This window comes from Callospermophilus lateralis, chromosome 17 (genome assembly GCF_048772815.1).
Source record: "Callospermophilus lateralis isolate mCalLat2 chromosome 17, mCalLat2.hap1, whole genome shotgun sequence".
In the NCBI taxonomy this organism is placed as follows: Eukaryota; Metazoa; Chordata; class Mammalia; order Rodentia; family Sciuridae; genus Callospermophilus; species Callospermophilus lateralis.
Genome location: NC_135321.1, coordinates 54,841,593 through 54,861,199, shown reverse-complemented (window position 1 = coordinate 54,861,199; position 19,607 = coordinate 54,841,593). Strand labels below are relative to the sequence as shown.

General features: G+C 43.5%; 1 protein-coding gene and 1 long non-coding RNA gene across 3 annotated transcripts; one reads left to right on the top strand and one right to left on the bottom strand.

Moving 5' to 3' along the window:
- Positions 1-4,114: 4,114 nt before the first annotated feature.
- On the top strand, positions 4,115-18,783 carry LOC143382852 (uncharacterized). 2 transcript variants are annotated; one of them, XR_013089064.2, is made up of 4 exons: positions 4,115-4,269; positions 4,962-5,106; positions 15,711-15,862; positions 18,006-18,783. It is a non-coding gene; the product is annotated as an uncharacterized LOC143382852 (long non-coding RNA). The 2 variants fall into 2 exon arrangements; XR_013089065.2 differs by having other exon boundaries at positions 4,259-4,337.
- On the bottom strand, positions 5,872-7,665 carry Lrrc30 (leucine rich repeat containing 30). The gene has a single exon (XM_076837089.1). It carries the CDS (start codon positions 7,419-7,421, stop codon positions 6,519-6,521), a length of 903 nt encoding a protein of 300 aa, XP_076693204.1. The 5' UTR covers positions 7,422-7,665; the 3' UTR covers positions 5,872-6,518.
- Positions 18,784-19,607: the final 824 nt, after the last annotated feature.

The following is a 19,607-nucleotide window of genomic DNA, read 5'->3' as shown; positions in this document are numbered from 1 at the left end:
CCCCTCCCATCACATCTAGTAAATGGACACAAAATTTTTATTTCATTTATTTATTAAATAAAATGAACCCAGTGCCTCTCACATACCAAGCAAGTACACTTCCACTGAGCCACAACCCAGCTCCAGAATTTCATCTGTTTTAGAAACATAAACCAGAGAATTTTTTAATCAATCAAACAACAAAGCCAAATAGACTTTTTCCCCCTCTGAGACTCCAACCCAATAAGAAAATTAGAGATAGAATCCAGACAATTTGTAAGTTTGCAGACTCCTTGATTCACCTTCAATACAAGCCTACCTCATTTAATATTTTTGAATGTCAACCAAAATTAAAATTGTATTTTCTCTGGTGCTGCAAGGAGACATTAAAGCACTCCTGCAGATCACAACCCATCACCACAATGTTTTTTGTTTCACTTGAATAATCACAATAATTATAAGCTCAGGTATCTATTTACTGAGGCATTAAATAAGAAGAAGACAAAGTTAAAAAAAAAATACAGTCATAGAATTTCGGAGCCGAAAAGAGTTTAAAGTTAAGTTCATTTTAAGGTGAATACAAGGGCCTCACTTTGTAGAAAACGGAGGCCCAGAGAGGTGGAGTGCTCAGTGCCTGGGGTTCACTTTCTCATTCGCTCCTTCCCTCCCTTGTTCTTGAACATCTGCTCTCTACTAGATGCCAAAATAACGGTCATCTAGGAGCTCAGGTCTCCAGGGGCAGAGATGCACAGGAATCTCAGCAGCACCCAGAGACAGCAGAATCTAGGACCAGAGCTTTGCAGTCTCCAGTGGGCCCACACTCGGCTAGGCCAGGCTTTCTCTGTCCTGCCTTGTGACCAGAAACACCTGGAGGGCTTGTTCCAACTGCCCCTGCCAGGAGGTGCCCTTGACCCACTGAATCTGAGAGCATATCAAGGGAGTTGGACCTCTAATTTTTCACAGCTGCCCAGATGAATCTAATCACAGGGCCCCCATGGGGCTCCAATCTGCTGACCAGTTTCAGGGTCCTCCCACCTTTCCTTGCCCTCTTTCAATAGTCAGGCTCATGGCCCCCTTGGCTGATCAGACCCATAGCTGACTGCTTCGGTCAGGGCCTACCTCAGCAATTCTCCACCCAGAGAGAACAGCAGAATTACTACCTACAAAGCTTTATTAAAGTGAGAAGTTTGGGTCTCACCCAGATCAACTATTTCAGAATCTTTCCAACTGAGGGTCAAGGCTGCTCTCTTGGAAAGTCCACAGGATTCTGATGGGTAGAGTTGAGGGCCACTGCCACCCTGTGTCCTTTCAGAACCCTGGGGAAAGGCCCCAGCCTGCATGGGGGCAGAGGAAAGGCTCAGGACTCATGGTGTCACAAGATCATAATATGTCCCCTCTCCCACCAAGTGCCTGCCAACATCTTAGATTCTGATAGAAAGCAGGCACATGCCACAGAGGTGTGATAAGTGGACTTCTCTGGGACAATGGGATTGATGGGTTTTCCATCAAGATAAAGCAAAACAAAGGAAGTGTTGGGTCTGAACTGTCATGTGGCATTGTGTGCACCCCCACCAATCAGTCGCTCCGTACTTCTGCCATCCTATACTCTCATCCAAAACCCTTCTACTTGTTTACCCATCTCTTCAGTCCTGTTTAGTGGGCATGTCTTCTCTGCTCATGGACTCTGGAGCATCTAGGACAGTATTTTGTTGCATCCTCATGTCCTCAGAGTCTATGTGGTCTCAGGACACACAGATGCTCAGTAAGTGCTGAGCGATCGACATGCTTGTCTCATTCCAGAGCTTTTCCCACCATCCCACTTGTGTGCATACACAGGGTGGTGAGCATGGCAATCAGGAGACAAGGAGAGAACACAGACATCCCTAAGGGAGAATATCTGGCACACTAATTTCTGAAGAGCTCAAATTACTGAAGACCAAAGAATGTGAGTGATTATGTGATATCTGGTCATCAGCTCTAACTCTCAACATCAAAGCCAAAGCTCTAGGCTGGGGCTGCAGCTCAGCAGTAGAGTGCTTGCTGGCACGCACGATGCTCTGGGTTCAACCCCTAGCACAGAAAAAGAAAAAAAAAAAAAAGCTGATGATCTGTTCATCATGAATGTTTCTCTCACATGTATCAGGCAATACTTTGATAACTGCTTCAGTGTGCCTTTTATTTTCTGTCCTGTGCTGAAATAAGGAGTGACCTTAGAAGTAGTAGGAAATAAACTCTCTCTTTGCAAATAGACTCCTATGACACTACTAAAAAATCTGCATAGCAAGCTTCATGCTAATAGCTTTCCGTTATGCTGGTCTAATGATGCCCAAGCTCTTGCAGATTCATTATGTGCCCACTTTTCGAACCCTTTTTATTACTATGCTGTCTTTTTTTTTTAATTAGTGCTGCTTTGGATTCAATGTATAACTTGATGGGTAACTTAAAAAGAACACGGTAGGAAGTTCTGTTCTCTATAAGGTCAAGATTGTTCCTGTTATTGCATATGACACCTTTCATATTCCTCTGAATTTTATTTTTCCTTAAACTACATGAAAGACTTTTATTTTGGTGTCCTGAGTTAATAGTAATTTAGAAATCGCATTGGACTTAGTTGCATATTAAATCTATACTGGGGTCTTGTGATGCTCAAGAACATCTCACAGAGTCCTGGAAATAATTCCTGGAATAAGAAGATGGAGAGCCCTGGATACTCACATGGTAGAGATGGCATCATTTAGTATCTTCATATTGGCTCAATACAGCAGCCTGAATTTCTGCTTTTTTATTTCTAGTTTAGATCATTACCTGAACTGATGTTGTAATTTTTTTACCATCTGTATCAGGATTTCAATGAATCTATTCAAAGAGAGGACTCTCTAGAATCTATGCATATGACTGAAGTTAGCCCCCGGTCATCCTGCAGGCCTCACTTGCCTGGTAATCTCAGAAAACTGTTGATACTTGAATGACTGAGCCCATGTCCTTCGATCTTTCTTTGTTTTCAATGCTTGCTACCAAAATGTATAGCAGTAGGTGTTCTGAGGCATATGAGATGGACTTTCAAAATGCAATAATTCATTGCCAAAAGAAAAGGGGGTCTGGGAATGTATCCATACAAATAGCAACAGCATGTCCTCCTTTATCTCTTTTCCAGCACAAGCATGACTTCATCGTGAAATCCAGGTGCACGGTCCTGATGTCACTCTGTCTTTGGTTACCACAGAAAGGCAGTCTATCCCCCAAAGCCAGAGAATGGAGTACATTGCTTCTATAAGCCATTTACTAAGTCAATACGCTAAGCAATGACTACATCTTTCTTTCTAATATGCAGCAGTATTATGCATTTAGCAGTATTATTCCTTCAACAGATGTGTCTTTTCATAGTCTTCTTCCCTTCTTAGAAACCTCGAGTTTTTCTTAATTGTGTGCTTATAAGCTGCAACGGCTTTGAAAGGTATTTCTGAACACACCCTGGCATCGTTCCATGCTGAGAGCTGAGTGACATGAAAACCCCAGCATCGTCGGAACGGGAGCAGCGAGCTCCTCACATCAAGCACTCAATTAGCTTGTATTCTTTGAATAAATATGCTCTGCAGCCGATGCAGTCGTCCTCAGTGCTTTGATAGCCGACGCTTTGGAAACACCTGGAAGTTACTCGAATGTGTCTATATTAGAAGTACAATAGGTAAGCAAGGAGCCCTTCACAGGCGGTCAACAGACTGTACAATGTGACAGCGAAGACACTGAAGGTTGTGTCCGATTCCCTCCACATTAGTGTTCTGAATAACTAAGCATGTTAACCAGTGTTTTGCTCAGCACTTCCATTTATCAATAATAGGAAGCATTCACAAAGAATCAATATCTAAAGCACAACAGGCAACTACTACACTTTAATGATTTCCTCAATGCTGAGTGTTAACAAAGGAAAACCTTGCTATTATATTTTTTTGAAAGGCACCAATGGTAGCTGGCAACCAAATTGATACCATTTTTTTTTTCTTACTAAAAGTATAATAAGCTCTTGGGTCACCTTCAAAATATGGTCACATTCTTTCCCTGGAGTAGAGTTACCATGGGATCAAGTGACTGAGAAGGCTCAGAGAGGAAATAAAATGACTGCTCAGCAGGAACAGTGTGGCACTGCCATCCTCGCCTGTGTCTCTGCCCAGAGCAAGGTCATGGAGATTCAGCGTGAGCCCAAGTGGTTCCACAGCAGCACACACTAACGGGCATGACCCTGGCACATGCCCGCGTCTGTCTGACAGCTGCATGTGCTTCATCGAGAGCTCAGTAAGTGACCTGCTCAGTTCTGCAGGAGAAGCCTCGCCCTCTAATTTCCCACTGAGTCAGGAGGTCAAGTAAGAATTTCACTGATGTTTTTAAATAGTCTTGGCTCCAACCGACGAACGTGGGTGAGGATTTTGGAGTGTGCCTGTGTGTGCCTGGCAGGGATCTGCAGGTCTCCAGCTGCTGCTGGAGGGGGGAATTTTAGAAGAGACTTCTTTAGCTGCCTGCAAGTGATGTTGGTGAAGTCTCTTTGCAACGGTTCAACAGAGGAGCTCGTGCACAAATGTGCAAATGGAACTATGGTATCTGATGATAACAGCAGGAATTGGCTTCTTTCTTTTATGGATAGGATAATTGACTTTGGGGTCTGTTGGGAAAAAGCACTTGCTCCTATGAATAAGTTATTTGGACCCCCTTTGAACAGCTCTTAGAAAAAATGAGAAGGCAGCTGAACACTACAATTGCCTAAGCTTAGAACCTGAGAAAGAACTACTCATTATCCCTGCCCTTGGCCACTTTTTCCAAATGGGGCAAAAGGAGGAAGGGGAGGAACTAGGGTTAGTTGGCTGCTGAGAATGAAGGATTTGACTGATTCATCCCAATGGTATTCTTTGCTTAGTGAGATTTTGGCACTTAGGCTAAGCTGCACCACACAATGTGTTATTGTAGCCTCACCCCATTGGTCCTCTCCTTAGCAGGGATCAAGCTTTGCTACACATGGAAGAAACCCATGTGGACCCGGCTCCTTCACTGACTGTGAGCTCCTTGAGAGAAGGAACAGGATGTTATTCCTCTCGGGTTCCCAGGCCAGGGTCCAGATGGGGGAAAGTGCTGATAAATGTAAGTTTAATTGGATTAAACTAAAAGTATTAAAATGAAGTTATCCAAGTCTTGGCTGCAACCCCAAATCCTAAGTCTTCCTATTTTTTGTTGTTTGGTATATTCTGCAGACTAATGTGGAAAAAAAAAAAAAAAAGAACAGAGCAATTGGCTCTTCGGGAGCTGAAGATTCTGTATCTTCTTCAATGCTACCTTTTCATTCTAAATTTTTTTAACCCTAAATGAATACTAATGTCTTAGGGGCCTTGGCTGCTGTGCTGGCAGTAAGGTCCAATACCCTGGGTGCAAGAACCCTGCCATTGCTTGCCTGTTATCTGCGTTGAACTACTTACTTAAGCTGTGTACTTTGAAAATAAAAAACAAAGTAAGTTTAATGTTTTTACAAAGACTTTTGTTCAAAAGATCTTTTAAATGTCAATAAACTCATTTTGTAAATGTCCACATGTAAAATCCAAGTAGCAAATATTTTCCTTTTTTGCATTTTAAAAGGGTAATTGTTTCCCTGCCTCTTTTGGCTAGTGTCCCCCCACCCCGCCTCTATACACACACACACACACACACACACACACACACACACAATGATTAGCTCATCTCTGAGAAGGCAAATCCAGGGAGAAAAGTGGAATTATAATGGGGTGATTTGATTATGGACTAGTATCTTTAGCAAAGCCATGCAGAGAGAGGGCTGTTGGTGGGAGAGGGATGGGAAAGAAGGTTGAAACTACGCACTGAAATCAGTTCATTTTTATTATCTGAAAGTCATCATGCCACCCCTGTTACTCACCTCCAGACACAAACACGAGCAGTTTTAATTACTACCTTTTAGGCCTTTTTTAGAGGAAAAATTCCTATGACTGTTTCCCTAGCACTTGAAGGGAAGGCTCTGCCTGTTTTGGTCCTTGACAACGTGGAGCCCAGCTCCCACTTGCCCTTTGGTCCCGAGTCATGCTCAGAGACTGACATAGAATTTGTCTTGCTTCTTGCCACCTGGTCGCAGGTTGCCAATACAAGGGTAGAAACCATCTGAAACCAAATGATTACCGTTGCTTCATACTGGACACACCGTGCTTACTTAGTAAATATTTTGACTTTTGAATTATATCAAATCCAGATCTGTTATTCACTCTACCTAGGGCTGAATCTCATTGCTCCTTACAAGAACTAGATCAATATGGTTCTCCTTAGTGAAAACGAAAAGCCTGCTTCAATTTTTTGTTTAGAAGGAGATGGACATAACATCCTGGAGGTTACTGTGAACCCCTCCCATGGATGGATGCTCGACAGCGATACAGCCAACAGTAACAAAAGCATTGATAAATACCAACAGCTGGAGAAGGCAGCTTAGACTAGAGGAGTACCCCAGTTGACAGAATCCAGATGAGCTGGCTCCGAGTCTCGCCTTTGGTGCCCAGTCAGCTGTGTTTTTTGTCCTTCAGGTAGCTGAAGAGCATCTCCAGGCCTCCCTCCACCAGCTCCGGCAGGGGCTTGGATAAAGGGTTATGGGAAATGTGGAGCCCTTTGTCCATGGGATTCCAGGCAATCCTTGCCAACCTGTTCAGCAGGTAGAGCTCCTCCGGGAGGGTCTGGATGTCATTGTTGTTTAGGTTCAGCAGCTCTAGGCTCGTGATTAGGCAAAGTGACCTCGGGAAGGAGTGGATGTTATTGCTCTCGGCAATGAAGATCTGCAGGCTGGCCAGGCACTGGATGCTCTCGGCGATGTTTTCCAAGCGATTTGAGCCCACATGCAAGAAGTCCAGCTCCTTCAACGAGAACACACAGATGGGGATATGCGCAAAGAAGTTGTTGCTGAGGTTCAGCTTCTTCAATCTGGAGAGGTCGGAGAAGCTGGCGGGAAGCTGGGACAGGCAGTTGTGCGACAAACTCAGCACTTCCAGGCTTCTGCACAGGCTCAGCTCCGCCGGCACCTCGGTCAGGCAGTTCATGTTGACAAACAGGACTTTGAGGCTCTGGAGGAGGCTGATTTCTCTGGGCAGACTCTTCAGGCGATTGCCACACAAATTGAGGACCACGATGTGGGTCAGTTTCCCCACCTCGGGAGGGAGAACCCGGAGCTGGTTATGAGACAGATTGAGTTTCTGGACCTCGGACAAGCCCCAGAGAAAATCTGGGATGTCCGTCATCCCTTTGGTGACCAAGCTGAAGCTGACGTGGCGCATGCCCCGCTTCAACAGGGACCGCGGGTCCTTTCCCAAGAGTAGGGTATCATCCCATGAAGAAAACCTCTGTCTCCTGCCCAGGAGCGTCTTCTTGGGGTCCTTGTCCTTGGGGTTGGCTCTTGACTGCCTGGCCCCCATAGTGTCTTCCGTGCCACTCTCTTCTCTGCCACCTTCAGGGTTGAGAGTTCGTCCTGTCCCAGTTGCTAAAAGCCAGACTGCTGCAGGCAGGGGCAGTATGGTGACAGCAGACTTGTGACCAGGAGGTCGCAGTGTGGAGAGAACTGACAGGAGAGTCCCGATGAGACTTTGCTTGTGTCCAAGACTGGTTCCTGGGTGGCTCCCGGAGAGCTGTGCCTGTCCCCAAGGGTGGGTTTTACACAGTTTCTGTCTGAGCAGGCAGGCTGTAATGATATACTTGTCCCTGAGGCTTCCAAACAGAACTACTCAGTTCCCTCTGAATGCCACAAGGCAGCTGTCACTGTCATTCTGCCTGAGTTTTATTGACCTGGTATGTGCAAACAGGTCACAGGGCGGCTGCATATAACTTTACCCTCTGGGCTTTTCTTGAGTATCACAGTTGAGCAAGGCAAATAACAAGCCCATTTCTAAAAAAGAAGTGAAACTGAAAAAAACGAAGCCATCCATGCCAACAGCAGTCTGCAGGGTTGTGGGAACGCACCCTGGACAACTCAAAAGTGTGACCAGGTTAGGTCTAGTGACACAGCTGAGTGTCCAAAGTTAAAGATCATCAGATGGTGTCATCATCCCCACTGCAAATGCTGAAGAACTGTGTATTCGTGGGAAAGTAACAAAAGCATCCCAGACACTTGGAACCTCAGGGGCAAGAGGATTTTACACTACGCTTGTCAGAGGTGATTTAATGAGGAGGGTGTAAAGAAGGGTCTAAACATCCAACTTCTGTTTCAGCCTGGTTCTTCTGTTTCCCAGGGGCCTCTGTGAGTTTTGCAGGATAACTCTAAATGCTTAAAGGTCATTTAAAGCCTTAGTAATCACAGGTGTCCATTGTTCCAGAAGGATATGTGAACTCTACCTGGCTACATCTTTCTCTCTTCTAGAGAAAGTTAACTTATACCCCAAGTGTGCAAACCACTTCTTGTACATCACCCCACTGCAAATGTGTCATGTTGAAATCCTAACTCCCAGTGCCCCAGAATGTGACAGTGTTTGGAGATGGGCATGGAAGACACAAGGTGAAGACCACCATCTGCAAACCAAGGAGAGAGGCCTCTAAGGAAACCAATGCCTAATCTCAGACTTTTAGTCTTCAGAACTGTGAGAAGTTAATTTTTGTTGTTTGAGTCTGGTACTTTGTTCTAGCAGCCTTGGCAAATTAACCCAGCCGGGAAGAGGACAGACACTTGTGTAGGTGAAAAAATTCTAAAAATAGGCAGTGATTAAAGATAGAAGGAAAAGCAAGGTGATGACATGGGTTCTGAGAAGAGGGCTGGTGGTCCATGTCCAGGGCTGATTTGGCCCGGAAGCATGTGGGTTTTGCTGGCAGCTGCACTGGAGAGTAATGCTGCTCTGTGCCCCTGACCTTGAAGAACTATCCACCAGCCCAGGAGCTCCAGCTGGTCCTTGGCTGGTTGCAGTCCAGGAACCTGTAAGTCTGGCTCCATTGAGGGGGTGTCTCTGGGTAGGAGGAGTGGCAGAGGGTGAGGACAATGGGAAGCCCCTCTCTCTCTCCACTTGGCATTGAAACATCTGACCCCTTTGGACTGAGTCAGTCCCAGAATTCTTGGATAAATGTGAAAATATTGGAAGTTCCCCCGGCTTGAGGCATTTAAGTGTTTTAGCTGTAACTAGACCTAATATAATAATAATGCTAAAATTTGTACCCTAGTTTTTGGAGCAAAGCACACCATGTCTACATAAATTTTCTAAGACAATACAGGTCTACTGTTAAAGAAAAAAGTTTCGCTTCCTCTTTCCTTACTGAACATGAGAAGTTATACAGGAGTACCTGAAACATGAGGAGTGGCAGGAGCTGAGATGTTCTGAGGAAGAGGCAACAGCTTTTTTTTTCAATTTTTTTTTTTGTAGTGATTATTTTTTTCTTTTCTTAATACATTTTCCCAGTAAATATTTTTGAGCACTTATTAACAGTCAATAACTATTAAATGTTTACTATGTGAAAGTAATTGTAGAATTGCTTTATTTTCAGGATGGGTATTAAAATTCTCTCTATTTTATAGATGAAGAAAACAAAGAGAGAGGTCAAGTTACTTATGCAGAATCAACTCAGTTGTTCAAGGTCAAGTGAAGAGTCAATGACAGAATCAAACCCTGTTAGTCCAAGCTGGGAACCACAAGAAGACTCTTGGCTTACACCTGTAGACTTAAAATAACTGACAAGGACATAGTTCCTTATTTTCAAGTGCTTTGTAGGGTAGGGCTACTTCGTGCGTGGAAATTAAAGCATAAATTAGTCACTAACCGCACTCACTCCATCACCAACACAACCAAGAAGAGTAAAGTTAAGAGTCGTAGATTTTGATTCCTTCCAAAAATATTTCTGGTATTCTGCAGTGTGGTTCTCAAAGTATCAAATGGATAAGCTGTGTAAGTAGCTGATTTGGTTTCTTCTAGCTTTTTGAAATGCAAATACTGTCCACTTAGTGGATCATGGTCATCCAGCCAGCACATGACTCACCTAGGGGACATTGGTTGTTTGCGGCCTCAGTTTCTTCATCTATGAAATGGGGCTGTCGGAGCCCCTGAATTGCCTGGAGCTCCTGTCTAATATTATAAACAGGACTTCTGTGGATAATGAAAGGTCACATTTCATCCTTTTGAGGCAAAAAGTACATAAAATTGGAGACAGCTTTCATTTTGGTAACTTTGATGTTGATTTCTGGGGAATAAATAGCAATAAGGAATGGTCTATTTTGCTAGCAGAAACTCCTCAAAGCTCTCTCAATGGGAGGGACAAGCCTCAAAATGAAGCACCGTTGAACCATTTTCTGAAATTCCAAGGCCTGGTTAGGAACGTGATTGTCTTTAAAACCTAAGGTAGCTAAAGAGTAACTGAAACACGCTGAGATAGGCCCAATGTGGTGGCTGCATTTTTCCAATTGATTATTATTCCAAAATATAAAAGTTAACATAGATTGTTTCTTTAATGCAAAGTAAAATAAGACTGAAATGATAAATATGAAAGAAGGGCTTATGAAGACATCGGAAGCTACTCCTGCATTCACGGTAATAGAGTGTCTATTAAAAACAAATTTCTCTCTGTTCTCACAGTGACTTTTCAGCATGCATCCACACACCTGTTAATTTTAGGAGAAAGAATATGTATGTTCAAGTTCTTTATTGAAAGAATCCTTTCACTAACTAAAAATTTTTTAATAGAAAATATACAAAAATATAAAAACAATCCAGTACACATTTTCATATATAAATCTACATCTTTTTTCCTATGCATATCTACCTCAATATTTTATAATTTTTTTTAAAAAAAATCTGTTGTAGCCCAGTGCTATGGTTTGCATATGGGGTGACCACAGGCCTCCATGTGCTAGAAGCTTTGTCCCCAGAGGTGAAGTATTGGGAGTTGGTTTGGAATCTTGAGGCGATGGGCCTGGTAGAGGTCAGTTGAGGGTACTTCCCTGGGAAAAGGATTGAAGAAGTTCTCCAAGGAACTTTGGTAGCTCTGCAGGGAGTTGTAATAAAAGCCAAGTCTGCCCCAACCCCCCAGCTCCCTTACTTCCTACCTTACCATGTGATCACTTGCTGTTGCATGCTGTTCCCTGTTGGCATCCACTATGATGAAATTAATTCAAGAGGTCCCTCACCATGCTCTTAAACCTCCAAAAGTGTGAGCTAAATAAACCTCTTTCCATCATTATTATCCTGTCTCAGGTATTTCCTTATAGCAAGGAAACCCTGACTCCTACAACCAGAGCTTATGGCAAAAGCTTCTGAGACTAATGTTTTCTTAAGGAGCACAACCCCAGGTAAGCAACAGAAAGGGGGAGTTTGGAAGTAGGACAAGGAAGGAGCACAATAAGTAATGCCATCTGAGCTCGACACATCTCTTTCACCAAGCACAACAACCTGTTGCTAGCTTTTGCCAACATCTGTAGAGATGCCATATTAAACCACTGTGACTCAGAACAATCCATGTCTAAGCATCCTAAAAGACAAACAATAATAAACCCCAAAGTATATTACTAGATTTCCCCAACTCATGCTTATTAGTGATGGTGGATGGTAGGATCTCAATAAATGATCTTTGTTCCAAAAATGGTAATTATCATACACATGGAGTCCCCTACCCATGCCCATATGAATGCCTCTAGAGTTATTTAAGGAACAATCTCTGTGTGTTTGATTTTCTGTTGTCCTGTTCATGAACTTCACATTTTATTGAAGGTCAATCAAACCTAGAGCTATGATGCTTCCTGCATTTATCTTGCATTCACTTTGTATTTACGGTGTCTTTAGTTAGTGTCCACAGTTGTTTGGGATCCTCTCATATGTTCTATCTGATACTCATAAGACTTAGAAGGTTGCTATTATTAACTTCATGTAAATACAAGGAGGCCAGGCTTCTGTGGGGTTAAATGACTCTCCAAGTTACAAAACTAGTTAGTGTCAGTGCAGGGTCAACAAGCAGGTCTTCTGATTCTGACTCCTATTCTCTCTCTACCATGTGAATACCATGTTCTCCTGCAGTTATTATTTTTTTTTTTGTCTTAGTGAAGTGGCCTGTTATTATTCTGATTAAAGTAAGCTTCTAGCACATAGCCTATGGGTTAGCAGCACAAGCTCTGGTTGCCTTACAACCTTGGGTTTTAATCCTGGATTTGATACTTAAATGCTGTGTGACCTAGGGCAAGCTACTTAGTTCATCTGTGCTCTGATTCTTCAGATATAAAACTGAGATGATAATAGTACCTATGGTATAAGGTAGCTGTGGGAACTGAATGACTCAATATATAGAAAACACATAGAGCAGGGCTCCATGCACATCCAGGATACCTGATGAAGCATGAAGAAGATGGTCAATTCCGTGGCTGCCCCTGGGCACTCTGGGCTGAGCACCTTCACCAGCACAAGGCAAGCTTTGTTGTTTTCTTCCCTATGGTCTTCCTCATAACCACGCCACACCCAGCTCTGCCTGGGGTCATGCCTGCTTTTTTTTTGAGTGTGTAAGATTTTAATGCCAGGTTCTCAGGGAGACCGAATCAAACTGCTATTCACTGGAAAACACACTCCTCTTGCTCCGTTTATTTAGCTGATCATTCTGCTCACCTTAGCTGTTGACTCAATTAGATGGCAATCTTCTTGTCTCCTCTCTCCCGAGTCCTGGAACAATTCTGAGGATACAGTAGGTGCTCAATAAATGCTCACTGAAATCAACATCCATTTGCACCCTGAAGGGAGTTTGTGTGAGAAAAGAGCAATGCAGAAGGCTCTTGAACACCTGGTGTGCATTGAATTGCTTCTCTGTGACCATATGTTGATGTTTGCAGGTTTTTCCGTATCCTCTGTGTATGGGGATCACAGAATCCCTGATTCAACCTCCCTTTCCAGGGCTCTGTGAACAAAAGAGTTGTCCGGCCAGCTAATCTATTTCATCTTGAAGGAGATGCCTCAGCACCCTGTCAGGGAAGAATGACCCTGCTTCTGATCAGACAGTGCGGCTTGGCCCCGCCGTGTCCTCTGTAATTGGGGATAACTCTGCTTCCTCTCCCTGCGTCTGTTGAGAATATAAAATGGAAGGACTTACATAAATCCAGTAGCACAGCATCTAATGCACAAGGGCCCCCTACAGCATCCCACTGTCATTCATCATGGCCAGAAGGTTCTAGAAATCTGTTCCCTACTGCTGAAAGGCCCTCCAATGCACACTTGTGCCTACAGACTGTTCTTGCAGGCCTTGGCCACATGCTCACCTGCGTCACAGTCTCATTCGCCTCTTGGTGCACACACACTCTGTGTTCCAGACACTGAGGTGGCAAGTGGCCCCTCTGCTCGCCCCTTGGGGTTTCAGGATACTGCTCCTTTGTTTGTGCTGGCCCCTTATTCCACATGGCTCTCACCTCTTGTGCACCCATAAAAGGCACAGGGTCACCTCCTGAGGGAAGACTTCCCTGGCCACCCACCTTCCTCCAGGCCCGACTGGGTGTCACTCATCACTCCCAGAGCATCCTGGACTCACCACCCCATATGGCAACCAACATCAACGGGGCCAATTTTACCACTTGGGCAATGTTTAGCAATGTTTGCAGGTAGATTTGGCCATCAATTTTAGGAGACAATTACTGTCTCTGCTGGGCAGAGTCCAGGGCTGCTGCTGGCCTCCTACAATGCTCAGGTCAGCCCCCAAGACAAAGAACCATCCAGCCCAAATTTCCATAATCTAGACATTGAGAAATGCCACCACACTGGAATCTGCAGCTGGTCTCCTCCATTTTGCACTGTCTTCTGCATCCGACTGTAAATACATTTTCTCAGGAGGAACCTAAATCTCCTTATCATTTTTGGTTCTTCAGAGTTTAGGAATTGCCTCACCCAGTATGTCCTCTTGTTTCTGAATCAAGCCCACTGGGATTTGAGAGGTCCCTTCTCTATGTTCCCAGGGAATCCTCCTGACCACAGACATTCATAAAACCTGCTTTATTTATCAACTGTCCAAGGTCTGAGTGTTCAGAGTGACGTCACTGATACTACGCACTCAGGAAGTATAAAACCTGAACAAGGAAATCCTCCACAAACTTAAGTTGGTGGAATCTTCATTACGCAAGCCAACTGATTGACTAACTTAAATGGCTCTCAAAATACAATTAAAAGGGAATAATTGTAAAGAAGTCATGAAGAAGTACTGATAATGCTTTACAATGTTTGCAGCTATATCCCATGTCCAATTAAGTAAACTTACTCTCCACATGCACACATTTTTTTATAGTTGCAATCCTCCTTTCTTGTTCTCAACATCTCCTTGACAGCCAGACAAGCTCACTGGCCTCTTTCTCCAGCATGCAGGACTGGACCCCCCATCAGGGCTGTGTTCTACTGTCTTGAAGTACCTCCCAGAGAAAGGCTCCTGGGCATAGCCTGCCTACCCAGCTAAGTTCCTGAGGGAGGGGCTTGGATGGGGTACTGAGAATTGATGGAGTCCTGATGTCCCCGTTTAGAGCCTGGATATAGAGGGATGGTTTTTCCAACTTCCAGTCTGGTTGCCTTATGAGGTCATAAGTCCAACCAAAAAGCCCAGGGCCAATCAAGGTGAGATGAGAAATTTCTGAATTTGATTGAACAGAAACCAAACATTACTGCAAAATCACCAAATTCATCTACAGTTTTATGGATGCTCTTGTGCATATTTTTAGTTATTGGACAGCAATGATATTTAAGTTTTGTCATAAGAAAACAAGACACTTATTTTTGCATAGCTCACGGTGACTGAAAATCGTGCATGCTGTATCTAAGAGCCTTTCAAATATCAAAAACAAAACTAATGAAAACATTATGGGGAAAAAAGCAAAACATGCTTTCTTGAAAGGAAAAGAAAATCAACTTTTGCCATGAGTTGTGGCTTCATAAAATTTGTATATTTGGATTCAATTTTTCCTGTAGTTCAGTAAATTGAAGCATGTCATGATTACTTTGGTGCAGTTCATATCCCTGTAAATGTATTTGTCCTTCAAGAAACAAACATGTCCCACATGAAGAAGTCTAGAAAGGTAACTTCTACCCCCAAAATCTCTTCTATCACTTTGTAAGCATATGAAATACCCAGGCATAGGATTGAATTTTCTTTCAGAGGTATATTAGTCTACATCACTGTGACAAAATACCTGGAAAGAAAAAAAAGAGAAATGAGGTAAAATGTCATCATTTGGAAATTATTATTCAATGGACAATAAAATAAGTTGAAATTATTTCATCAATGAGAAAGCAAATTATCACACAGTGGGAGATGGGAGCACATAGCAAACTGAAGTTTCCAATTGTATTGGACATACCTAAAAGGAGTTAGCTTTGTGTATTTGAGAAGTGGGATGGAGAATGAGAAAGTGTGGTGGAGGCAGAAGTTGGTGAAAGTGAAACTTTTTCATTTTTGCAAACCTATTGCTCAGTACACGAGTCTCACTCCTATGACGGCATCTGATATCTTGGGAAAAATCTCAGGAGCATGTGACAACTCTCTTCACCTGGCGTGGAAATTAACTTTCTCTCCATTCTCTCCTTCAATGACGTTTGTCAGTGTTTTTAATTGTTTTCAAAACTCTCTTGAGTTTCCAACCACCTCCTTTAGAAAAAAGAAAGAAAGAAAGAAAAGAGAAAATGCTCAATGAGCCTCAGGGAGGTTTGATTTTGATTCCTCCTTATTTTTATTGCACTTGGTGCATCAAATCTGGGCATGCAAACACTTAGTTTTCCTTTACCTTTCAGGTTTGACCTCAGGAGAGAATTTTAGAGCTGGCAGAACTCTGAGGCCCATGTCACCAGATGTTCCAGCTGCAGTGGAAGAGTCTGGAGAGGCAGAAAATGAAGTGCGTCACTCAAGGTCAAGTGCATCACTCAGTTCAAACAGGTGGTTAGAGGTGAGGCTGAGTCAAGGACTTGGTCTCTGGGCACCTCATCTGGTGCATTTTGTGCTTAAGCAGAGTGGATCCTCAAGATCTTATAGCTCCACTTTCCCTGTGGATCTGGGGAGTTTGGAAGACAGTGTGTTGGGGACCAGGAAAAGATGGTGGGGCAGAGCCTGTCACCAAAGCATGATAGAGCTCTTTCCACTCCAACACCTCATGCACTGGGTACCTCTCCAAGTCAAGATCTTACCTACATTTTGTTTCTTCTGTTCTTATTTTATCATTCTCTTTAAATAACACAGCATTTTTCCTTTAAAATATAAAATTGTTGTTTTTTTTAAAAAAGGAAAGAAAACCTAGAGAAAGGATTTGAAAATGATTCAACAGAGCCCAGAAAAAGAGAAAGACACAGACAGGGGTAATGGGCGGGGGAAGGGAAGGAGGGAGGGAAGGAGGAAAGCAAGAAGGGAGGGAGGGAGTCTGTTTCATGTTAACTTCAAAATCTTGGACGTGCCCTGGAAAGACTAATTTTCTTGGTGGTGGACAAGAATTGGGAAGTAGAAAAGTTTACGGGCAACCAGACTCAGGAAGTCTGGGCACTTCAGTGGCAGACCCAGAGCACACCCCGTGATATGGGGGGGGCTGCCCCTTAGACACATGGACAGGTACATCCGTTCCTCACTCACATCCCAGATTCCCATGTGTCCTCACAGGACACAGCATGGAAGCAGATGCCTCTTGCTAGCTGTGGCTCTCAGGCAGTATGCACATCTCCTTCCTAATTTCCCATCTTCCCTCTGACAATATCTGTCCCCAGAAGAGTTGTCCTGACTTTTAGGGAAAAGGAGACTTGGAAGGGGAGGGTGATGGCTGTCGGCTGGGAGGACTGTCTCACAGGAAAATGGGGCAAGTGTCATAGGAAGAGCCTCTTGGAGATCACATTTCTGTTTCCTTTGCACCTGATTTTAAAGATCCTGATTCTTTTGACTTGAGTGCACATGAGTGCACATGCATGTTTTCTACCCTCACCTTGGAGGATGATCTCTCTATAAGTTGATTCCTCAGACACAAAGGGAGAGGAGCCGAAGTTGGTTTGTGTTGTCAAGGGGCTGGCCTACATTCCTGGAGCCCCATTTTTCCCTTGTGGGTTGAATTGTAAGGGTCAAGTGCCCCTTTAGCATAGCGTCTGGCGCACAGGACGTGCTCAATAAATGATAACTGCTATTGTTTTCATTGTCTTATTTCTCCCTTATAAAATTACAGAGGTGACTTATCAACTCTTAGGCCTCTCATTAAATGAAATCAGGGCAGGCATAATGGACCAGGAAGTACATTAGGAAAATGTGGCCCTGGGCATCAAAGGAACTGAATCTGCTTTGTCTTCTCTTGTCCTCCCCTTTCCAATCAGTGTAGTTTATTATGCTTGACACCTGGTGTTTCCACCTCCCGATGTCTTCTTCAGTCCCACACTATGGGGGCCACTGTGGCATGTGCTAGGGGGAGGCACCAGAACGTTTTCAAGCGGCAGGAGGAAGGGGGGCTGGGGAGGGGAGGCTGAAGATTGAAGATGCTGTTTGAAATTAGGAGGGTTGAACAGACCTCTTGCAGTATAGTGATTTTTATTAATTAATTGCAAAGCTTAGCATAATCCCAGGAATGACTTTTTACAGGTTGAATAGAATCAGCAGTTCTACCAACTAGTTAGATTAGCCCCAATGACACAATAAAATTCTTATGTTTACAGAAAGTCTATAGATATTGAACCCTGGGCATTTGTCCAAAGAATAGAATAAATGGTGAAAGTGAATGGAATGCAAATGGTGTTAGGTTTGGGTCTTAAGCGTCCCCCAAAGCCTCATGGTTGAAGGCTTGGCGCCCGACTGATTGCGCTGTTGGGAGGTGGTGGAACCTTTAGTAGGTGGGGTCCAGGGGGAGGAAGTTAGGTCATTGGGGGTGTGCCCTTAAGGTGGTTATTAGCACCCCTGGCCCTCCTCCCTCCTTCCTGGCCACCATGAGATGAGCAGTTTCCTCCACCACATGCTCCCCACCATGATGTTCTCCCTCGCCACAGGCTCAAAGTGATGGAATCAACAGACGATTATCTGAAATCAAAAATCAAAATAAATCTTTCTTCCTTTTGTATTGTTTATCTCAGGTATTGTGTTACAGTGACAGAAAGCTGACTATAGAGGAAGAGAGGCAAAGAGAGAGAGAAGGAGAACAAAGAAAAACAGGAGGGAAGATGGGAAAGAGTAAGAGACAGAGAGGAAGAGAGAGCGAGAGAGAGAGAGAGAGAGCAGAGGAACATTGAGAAGAGAGAAGAGAAAAGAAAGTAAGTTCACTTAAGGTTTGTGAACTCCCTGAGGGTAAGAGCTGAACAGAGCTGGGGAAGGCTGTTGTCACCCAAAGCCATTATAGGAAAGTGCCATCATTCAGAATCAAGTTAACACAGCATCATCTTTTTTTAGAAGACAATTCAAAAAAGATTTTCTTTTCCAGCCACTCAACAAGTATCCTTTGAAATGGGGTAACCACACTCCAGTCCTTACATAAAGTTCTGCCAAAGTGTTTCACAACTATCTTTTTGGAGCCAAGCGAATTATTTTTAACCAGTAGACACTGAAGACTGTCTGAAGCAGATCATCAAACAGAAGTCTGTGTTCTTCCACTGTGGATTCTAACGTCATAATTCAAAACAATTGAAATGTCTAAACATCAACAAAGAACACAGGAAGTTTTACAAAAGCCCACTGTGGTCAGCTGGAAGAACTCTGAGTTGATATATCATTGAATGGAGACCCAGACTGTTGAGCAATGTCCCCAGAGACGCACAGCCAGGGGCAAGGCTGGGGTTGAACTGAACTCCTACGTCTGACTCCTGAGTCAGAAATCCTCCCCTCTACATCATGGTCTTTTCCTGAAAACTCTCCAAAGACCAACTTCCTCAGGACTAGTTTGTTTTGTGTAGAGCCAAATCTTCAAAATAAAATAGATGTTGCTCTAATTGGTCGACTTGTGGGCTTTCAAAAGTAGGTAGAAATAGTTTGATCACCAATGTACCCTTCCTTGTGCTTGAGATCAGCCCAAGAGGAGGGGTGGTCGCCGTCTGTCCTGCAAGACCAGCTGGGAGGGTGGAAGAGAACTGGAGTGGCGTGTGGAATGCTCTTCATCCCTTTTATCCACATAGAAATAGAAAAGAAGCCCTGGGGAATGTGTCATCATGACAGGAGATAGGACTGGCTCTGCCATGGGAGATGTGACTTTGAAGCTACTTCCTTTCATGATTGTCCGAGTAGTTTGTCTCTTGCTCAGACTTTCTGAGCTTCAGGCTCCTCATTATACAATACAGAAACCATCTAAATCAGGAGGTATGAAAATGTTTCAGCAGAATCATAAAATGTGGTCACTTATTGTAAATAATAATTCACTCCATGAATTTAAGTTATTATTATTAATAATAATTAATAATAATAAAATGTAGTTAAAATAGTGCAGTTTTTTTAAAAAATTGAACACTCCTCTGACTCTTGCCACTTAGCCAGTTAGCAAACACCTTGATAGAAATATTCAATGTGACCAAGTCAATGCAAAGTAATAGTTAAGAGAGAGAATTTTGACATTTGACAAATCTGAGTTTTGATACTTGTTCTAGCCTGGCTGCCATAGTCCATCGGACAAGTTATGTACTCCTTCGAAGCCTAGTTTCATCGTGTGTAAAATGCAGATGATAAAACCACCCCTCTCTCTGGTTAGCGTG

What these genes read in the sequence shown, in the direction of transcription:
- Lrrc30 (XM_076837089.1), bottom strand. Translation starts at nt 7,421, where the DNA reads ATGGGGGCCAGGCAGTCAAGAGCCAACCCCAAGGACAAGGACCCCAAG.